Raw genomic sequence first — 9,022 nt, 5'->3', positions numbered from 1 at the left:
CAGTACCAATACTTGTATCAGAATAAGGTAGATATTTCTCTCAGTGCATGGTTATTTCAAGGAAAAAACATAGATATTCCACTATCTAAATTGCTTCTATGTTCTCTGTGTAACACTACAGCTATTTACATACCATGCTGTTGGTAAAATTGCATTCAATGGGCATGCATTTCAAAGTTCCTCCTTAACCAAACAAGACAGAAAAAGCATAGATGGCCAGAATTTGAAACAGGTTTCTATATAATTGCATATGGCAACCAGGAATCGGTCTCAGCCCTTGTTCTGACAGACTGACTGAAAAGGTGACTATTAGTGCAAAATCTGCCACAATTTAATGAGACGCCAAATGCTAAACATGCAAAAAGACTTCTTTTTCCTGGGTTCAGGTTTCAAATTTCTTATTTTCGTTGCACAGATTATCACTGAAAGTAATTCTATGTAGCAACTTCTTTCAGAACTCAAAGAGCACCTGCAGTGGTTCATACAAAAGATTAACATGCAAACACTGAATAATTCAGAATGTTTTGAGTGGGTAGAAAGACGAGTACACTGAAAGTAACTTGTTTTTCTGGAAGAAGTTTGCCTTTTTGTGAAAAACTAATAGGCTTGAATTTTTTATTATGAAATACAAAATTTCATACAAAACATTTCAGCTAGAAGTTATAATTTTTAGATTGGGAAGGTACATATAGGCTCCATGTGCCAGTTCTGCTCTACTGACAAGTTTACCTAACTAAAGTGCGTTTCCCATGGTCATTATCAACTCCATCCCTGATGAAACAACAGGGCCTAGCAGCAATACCAGCAGCCACCATTTGCTGTGACCCAAGTCACTTGGCTGCCAAACTCAGCCCACAAGTAGAACAGAGACATAAAGCATTCAAGCAACAACTCTTAAAATTAAATCAGGAGTTTCAAATCCTCATTTTTCAACTTAAGTTTTTTGCATTTCAATCAAAATAGGATTTTTTTGGGCACATGAGTGATTGGTTTTTATTTAAAACTGGAACATTGGATTTAAGACAAGTACCTTTAACAAAAGAATGCATTGAAATGAAACAAATTCATTTCTGATACAAAGATAGTTTTGTAAGAAGTTTTGAAACAGTCCTCATGAAAACTTCCCTTGATTTTATTACAGAACAGACATTGAAAAATATTGTTGATCTATAAGCTCGAGATGATCAGTTGTACATAAAGTACCTTTAAAAAGCAGTAGATATTGTATTAACCAGTATTATTATTAACCAGTTCTTCTGAACTAATAAATCTCTTGCAGTTCAAGTCCTTGATCTTGCTGTGGATAAACTAACATTTCTGTTGTTCAGGAGTTTTGCTGTTTCCCTTGGGACCCAAAGCACAGATTCTTGTTCTTGTAGAGTCCCATCAAATTCATTCTCTCTGAAGTTAAGGCTGTCACTTATGTCCATTATTTTGCTGAGATATCATATGCTACATTACAAAGGATGCAATCTGATTTCATTACATGATGAAAAAGGAAAAATAACTTATAGCTTAAACGGAGAGAACTGGTGTTAACCCTTCTGTATTGCAGGATGCCATCCAAACGTGCAAAGTGCAACTGACAGAAATTCCTGTGAGAAGTACATCCTAAACAAGTGTCACGTTTCTAATTTTCTTTGGGCTGATCACATAATCAGTACATCTTTGAGGTCGCATCTATGGGAGAATAAAAGCAGTTATATTATACTAAAAGAAATCCCAGAAAAGCAGTCCTGCAAGTGTCCTCAGGAGGTTACCTGCCAAACCCTCCCCCCAAAGCATTATACCGAAATGAAATCTAACATCAGCAACGCACTCAAAATCTAAATACAAAGGAAAGGATGAACAGCAGAACAAAACAAAAGCTTCACGTGCAACACACTGATGGCAGTTCTGGGAATTCATTAATTCCTCTTACGCTAGCTGAGAACTTCTTGTGGACCCTGCAGTCTGTATTCTTTTAAGCAAAACATGTTGGGTGTTTCTCCTCTGGTTCTCTTAAAGAAACTACCGTTAAGCTGTAAGAAAAACTTAACATGTGACATTGCCTTCTGAGTACATTAGAAATTGCAACAATAAGCACTCCAGTATTTCATGTATCTGAAAGACCGCTCTCAACATCTCAGTGTTTATTCAAGGCAGGCTTTTTTTAAAGTTCCCATGACCAGCATGATTCCACTTCCACCGACAGCAGCCTGTTTTCAAACTGACTCCAGTAGGATCAGTGCAGGGCAAATGCTCAGCGGTTTTGAAAACTCTGTCCTCCTTTGAAATCAGCGCAGTGGATTTCCAGTCCTAATTACTTATGCACTTTTACAAAATATCATTGCAGAGGAAAAGACAAAGAAAAATTCATTCTCAAATGCATGCAAGAAACACACACTTAAGATATTTTAATGTAGTATTGAGGCCTCACATAGGTAATTATAAAGAAGCTCTAAGGAATGAAGATTCCTTCCAAAGTTATAAACAGGTGTCTTCACATGGTTTCCTAAACGAAACAGTACAGTCGAATGGTTTGCTGCGGCCAGCCCGTGTTGGTTTTATCTGCCTCCAAGTAGATGCTATCTGCTGGCTACTGTGCCTGCAACTTCCCCACCTGGTCTCAAGCCCTTGGGAATTAATGGAAATTTCACTGTTCTTCCCGGTGGAATTGTTTTACCAAGCCCAAGCTGGTTCCTAACTATTGATCAACCTTCTTGTGGTTTGTTTCTGGAGCATTAATCATGTACAGTCTGTATTGCCTTGGTATTCTTCCAGTATTAAACATCTTAAATAATACATTTGGTACATATACATTATTGAATAAGCCATAGAGGAAAATGTTAGATAACAAATGTGGACAACATGTCTCTGGTATTTAATGAGTCCCAGCACCTCAAGAAAAACCATGGGATAAATATAACTATCCTAGAAACATTTCATAAGACAGCTGCCTTCTGTTTTAAACACAATTCTCTCTCTTCTCCTCCCCCCACCCTGCTTTGTTGCTATAACATACTGCTGTTTTCTAAATTTACCCTTCTTTGCTGTTTATTTCTGCAGAGAGAAGAGGTGCTCTGGGAAATAACAGGATTGCCTGTCTCTCCTCAAGAGGCCTATTCCAAGATCTCTCTGCTGCACTTAATTTCTTGCAATTCAGCCCAAAGACCTTACTGGTGCCCAACAGAGACATCACTCATTCATTTCCAGAGCACATCAGAAGTTTCCTCTGGTCTGTGTTACCCTGGAGATTAATATATGATGAGATTTGCTCCATTTATGGAAGAACAGTTATTTGGCATTTCCTGATTGTTCAATTACAGGTCTGTTATGGCAGGATTTCTCACTAGGACAGAGGTTTTGAGAAGCTCTCTGCTACTTGTCCCCGCCAAAATAACAAATTTACAAGTAGAATGGAAAAAAAAATCTGACAAAAGCTGAAGGCAAGCATTATGTTTGTGGAAAGCAAGTGTTCCCAGATACTGTGGACTGTCCTTTGAGTATAAAGTACACTGAAATAGTTAGCATAATGAATAACCATAAAGTTTCAGTGGGGGTCCAAGAGCACCTCATTGAACACCGTCTCTGAAACTTCCTGAATTTGAATCTCATGTTTAGCAAAATACTGGGGTGGGAATATTCCCCAGAACTTGTTGCACAAAAATACTGTATTGCACCCAGATTTACTGAAGGAAAAAATATGTTAATCAGAAAGTTCATCAAGTAATGTTGTCTAAAGAGGCAATGTTTATGGGCATTAATGGGCAGTACTACAGGAGATTTGGGTTTGCATGTGATTTTGAATAGGAGGGAGCCAATGGACTTGCACCAGCTGAATCTAGACTGCCCTATTCTTCCCTGACAGCACTGGGGAAAATGTAACCCAGGCATGCCTCTTTGCCTTAAAAAGCTCATCTGCACGAATGAGCCACCCGGTCCCTGCCTTGTCATGCCATTTCTCCTCACCACCAAAGGAGGAACCAAGCAGCAAGTTTCCTCCTGGGATGGGAACTCTGCCCATGAGGGTTCCCCTCTGCCCTGCTGCATATTTCATAGTTACCTGCTTTAGAGCAAATAGGTTACTTATATTTTATTCTTACTGTGCTCGGATATCAATTAAAGAATAATGTCATGAATTCCAACCAACTCATGCTGTGTACTGGCCCATTTTCTGTGGAGCTTTCTCTGAAGCAGCATAGCCTCACTGAGGTTGCAGTTCACCAGATATCACTTCACTGAAATGGAGCCTGCCTGCTCCTCGCTCAGTGACCTAAAACTCATTTCCTGATGCTATGGGAGATCTCAGATACAACATATTACACATACAAAATGCAGACGAGTAGGACTGCAACAACCATTTCATATTTAACCCCTGATATGCTACAGCTACTAGAGCCTCGGCTTGGTTTTGATTTCAAAGTTGTTTCTTCTCCAGATTAATTCAGTGTTCTACTAGTCCTGTCAGTCCTAGTCTGAGAAAAAATTGTTTCATTATTCATTACATCCCACACATTGAAGGGAAAAGAGACAGCTCTAGTGGTTCACTGCACAGCCCAAAATTACAGGAGCGAGTTTCTAAGGTGGTCCCCTCTATCACTAAGGATGCAATATCGTCAGCATTTCTTTTCCATAGTTTTAAATCTCTTTGTACTGTCAGCCTGGTGTCTAGTTAACCATGGATATTTGACAGTCACATGTTTCAAAGCCTGCCTGTTGACTTATCATCTGCCCTGGATGCCTTTTTATAGGGGTTACTATAAAGGGACTATTATAATGGGAAAAACTTTGCATAGTTTGTTGGTTTGGTCGGGAAAAGAGATGCCAAATCTTTCCATCTCTTCCAGCTCCTCAGACAGACAAAAAGAGAGCTAGCAATACATGGATGAACCAGAAGGTAAAAGGAGCATGTGTATCAGCTGATTTCAGGGTTGAATCCTACAGTCATGTTTTGAATACTGATCTTCAGTCAATGAAAGAAGGACTTCTGCTATTACAAGCATGTTGTAGTCATTTCTGCAAACCATATGACATCAGTGATATGAATGATGAACACACATCTGTCATTATGAAACAGGGCTCTGATCTCCAAATTCATTTGACAGATGGCAGCTCCTCAGACACTGACGCTGTGGAAATGTGTGATAAACTGAAGGCTTTGCCTGCTATTAGCCAGCCAAAAAAATCCAAGTCTAACCGCATTAGAACAAATTGCTGAAATTAATGTGGTAGGAGTACTTTCAAATGTGTCTGCATGCATCGCACATTTGGCTGACTGTTAGAACAAAAAATCAGGGAGGCACAGCTTTCTGTTTCTGAAGATTATTTTTCCCCCTGCCCTCAGTTTTTAATTTTCATTCCAAATTCACTTCATTTACAGGAAAACACATGCCCAAAAGTTCTGGATACCCTCAAAATAATTCAGATACACCATTGCTTCAAATAGCAAACCTTTTCCATCCTGTCAACTTTTCGTACACTCAGCACATTTCCCTGTCCATCAGTAGACATACAGCCTGGAAATTTCTTCTCATTTCTTTGTGGATTAATCCCACCCACATAATTTCACTCCTCCCCTTCTTGCACAGACAACTGGAAAAATATACTATAAACTACTGCCTTCTCTATACCTGTATCATCAATATTTATTACTCTCTTAATCAAGATATGCTGACCAATGAATATCATAACATGACATACTCTATAGTACATTTCATCAGTAAGGGTAAAGTTATTTGCTGTCATTGGTTTATATTTCTGTTTTATTGACCTTTTAATTTGATTTTGATAGCTTAATTTTTCTTTTCAAACAATCCTCAGAGTCAGAGCGGTTATATACAGTGCAATAAATGGAGCTACAGTTCATCATTCATTTCCTTCCCAGTATAAAACCACAACCACAACTAAATAATATTTCCAGTTTATAGAGTGTCATTCAGAGTAGTTAAGAAGAAAAATAGATCCTTCCCCATTAATGGAGCCATGACTCACTCTGGATTGGAGAGGAGGAGTGTGGCGGTGGTGGCAAGTGCAAGCCTCATGTAGCTGTGCTGAAGTCAGCTGAAATACACCAGGGATGAATCTGGCCCACTAAAAATGAGCACCCACCGCCTCCTATGAAATGGTCTTCTGATTTATCATAGAGACATTTATGGCATATTAAATGGACTAATTATGAAGCTTGTGTAGAGAGTGTCCAGCCCTGCAAGATGCTGGGTCCTTAGAGCTCCTTTTGTACCAGAGGGACTTGAAAAATGTCCTTGGAGGTGGCACTCAGAACCTGGCAGAACTGGCCCTGTGGCTGTTGTTCAGGCTAAACTGTCAGTGAATTGCCCCAAAACCTGCTAGAGCCAAAGTAAGGGATCCCCCTCACTGCACTTGGCTTTTGGAGGGAGCTCTGCACAATGGGTCAGGGCATGAGAAATGGTCCCCCGAGTGGGACCTTGGTCTCTAACACCCATTTGGCCTGCAGCTCAGCCCTGGGACTAGGAGCAAGGATCACTGTCCTCCCATTTTTGACAGTAACAAAATACACAATTAAAAAGAAGCCTGTAACTCTAGTCTCCATTTGACCTTTTCTTGGCTAATGTAATCAGAATGAAGACCTTCCAGCAGCCCTGACTGATGCTCCTGGCCTCTTCTTCCAGTGGCTGGTAATTTTTTCCTCAGCTCAATAATTTAGTTCGATATTCATAATTTTTTAAATGTCTTACGCACCTTTTTCCCCCTCCCTTCTTCGCTGAGGTATTTCTTTTCCCTAAGATGATTTGCCAAATCTTTTGTTCATGTTGTGAATTGATCAGTGCAATTGCTTGGCAACATTTATCTTCTGTGAAAGTTTTGCATTAGTTTCTGATTCAAAGAGTTAGAATGGCCAATAGCTGACCTAAGTGATTTTCTGTTGTCACCTTTTACAACGAGACCCAAGGAGACCTCCTAATGCCTCTGACCTGTGTTGAAACTTTCTACCCACTTTTCTCTTGGGAGTGGGGAGAATGGGTGGTGCAGCAGGTACAGTCACCTCTGTCCAGGCAAAATTATAAGTTGAAAAACCTTCATTCACTGTGATTGCCCTGCTTTCAATCTTATCCCCACATCCACAAGCTTCTTTTAATTTTAAGTCTCCATTCAAACTTTGCCCATGTGGACCTCTTTTCTGGCCTTGTTGCTTTGCTTAATCCTGATACCATAAAATGTCAAGGAAGCCAACTACAGAAATCTTAACTCCTTTCACCTTGCAGAGGTGGAGAGACAAGCCTTTAGGTCTTCCGTCTGTGACTCGTTCCACCAGCAGATGGGCTCCTCCTTCCCTTCCCACCCTGCTCCTGAGGGAGGACCTGGGTTCTTCGCTCCTACTTCTTGACCTCCATAGAAGCACTGCCAGGACATTTGCTCATTTTTCCTTATTATTCAGGGAGAGAGAGGCAATTTGCTGGTCCACCCCTTATGACCTCCTTCACTCCGGAAAAAATTCTCTGAATAACTCCTCTTCCTCCTGCTTTTTCACCCCTTATTTCTCATTAAAAAGTCGAGAATAATGAAGATAAAAAATCTTTGGGAATGTTTCCAGTACCCAGGCAGGGAAAGCCAACTGAGAAACACAACTTTCTGTGCTCAGAAGATGCAGTGGCAGGAAGGCAGATGGTTTCTGAAGGAATTTTTTGATTCAGCACTAATCAGCAAACAGCTAAATGGCTTCTGATTAAATACCATCTGATTTCTCCTACTTGATAAGAAATGTATTATAAGGAAAGAGCACCACAATGTTTATTATGCAGTATATTGGCAACGGTGGTGATTGAACTTTATTAAAATGCATCCAGTAAATCTCAGAAAACCCCTATTACGCAGTCGACAAGGAAAGTCGGGGGTTGGGCTAGATGAAATTTAAAGGTTCCTTCCAACCCAAACTATTCTATGATTATATAAGGTCATGAATGTAAAAGAAAACCACTCTTTTTGTCTGGGAAATGTTTTACTATGTTTGTATATAATCCCATAAATTTAAATCATGGACTGCAATCCACAATTTAAGGTAAACCTTCATCAACCTTTATCATCTCCTATATATGCAAGATGGGGCCATCACAATATACTGAGAAGCCCAGTTCAAACTGAGAAATAATTTGTCTTCACAAGCTGTTTTTAGATTGCTAAATATTCCTCCAACTTATTGAAAAGAGTTCTAAATAATTTTCACCCCTAGATTACCTTTTGATGTTTTTCAAAGGTGTGCATGCAGTTACTGATGCAGCTGGAAGCCACCTTAAGAAACTTGTACCAAATATTGCCCAGGGACAACTGGTTTAACAGAAATGGTTCAACTTCATGCTGTATGCCTGCAATGGATTTCAATGTTTCGCTAGCTACTGGGCTGCAAAGGACCTCCTAGGCCACCTAATCTAGCATTTGGCATGGAGAGCTGCACCTACATTCATGTTTCAGTTTGAATCAGGAGCATGAACCCAGTGCCTGTGAACCCAGTCTCCTGATGGTCCCCACTCACAAACACCACTGCCATTCTCACTGTGGAGCTGTCTGACAGCACCCTAAATGGATCCCTTTCAGATAACACCAAGTAGCTTGATGCCCCCTCGGTGCACAACCAGAGCACATCAACCATCAAAGAGCACCCAACCACGGGGAAACGGCTATGACTAGCTGAAGTTATTGCCTCCCTCTGAAATGTGCACAGGGTGGGTACGGGGTCCTCCGCACAAGCTCTTTTGCTTCTCAGAGCAGACTGTAATGTGCCACATGCGTGGTGGCTGTACACACAGCCAGTGTACACATTACAGACTTATAACCCTGTTCATAAGCATATCAAACACTGTCTGAAACTGTCACTCAGCGTTCTAGATCCACACTGAACCCTCAGCTGTTTTGTACACGCTTTTCAGCTTGCTTTAATAGTGTTTTGTTTGACAAGTAATTAATGTCAAACATAAATACCAGCCACAAATACATCAGTATCACTGCTATTATTTTTACTGTTATTATTTTGATCATTGTTTTAATCAATGATTGAGTACTTCCTAAA

The 9,022-nt window shown here is 40.1% G+C and overlaps 1 protein-coding gene across 1 annotated transcript in view; it reads right to left on the bottom strand.

Annotated features, from left to right (window-relative positions):
• Window positions 1–1,611: 1,611 nt before the first annotated feature.
• The window catches only part of IGSF5 (immunoglobulin superfamily member 5), a gene marked incomplete at both ends in the record, with an annotated part of 29,599 nt that continues 22,188 nt past the window's right edge, over window positions 1,612–9,022 (bottom strand). The window contains one exon of the mRNA XM_082006661.1: window positions 1,612–1,680. Within this exon, the coding sequence (XP_081862787.1) occupies window positions 1,612–1,680 (69 nt within the window). The remainder of the gene's footprint in view (window positions 1,681–9,022) is intronic.

This window comes from Phaethon aethereus (genome assembly GCF_964289735.1).
Source record: "Phaethon aethereus genome assembly, chromosome: 1".
Lineage (NCBI taxonomy): Eukaryota > Metazoa > Chordata > Aves > Phaethontiformes > Phaethontidae > Phaethon > Phaethon aethereus.
The sequence above is the reverse complement of the archived record's forward strand: the minus strand, read 5'-3'. Positions and strand labels throughout refer to the sequence as shown.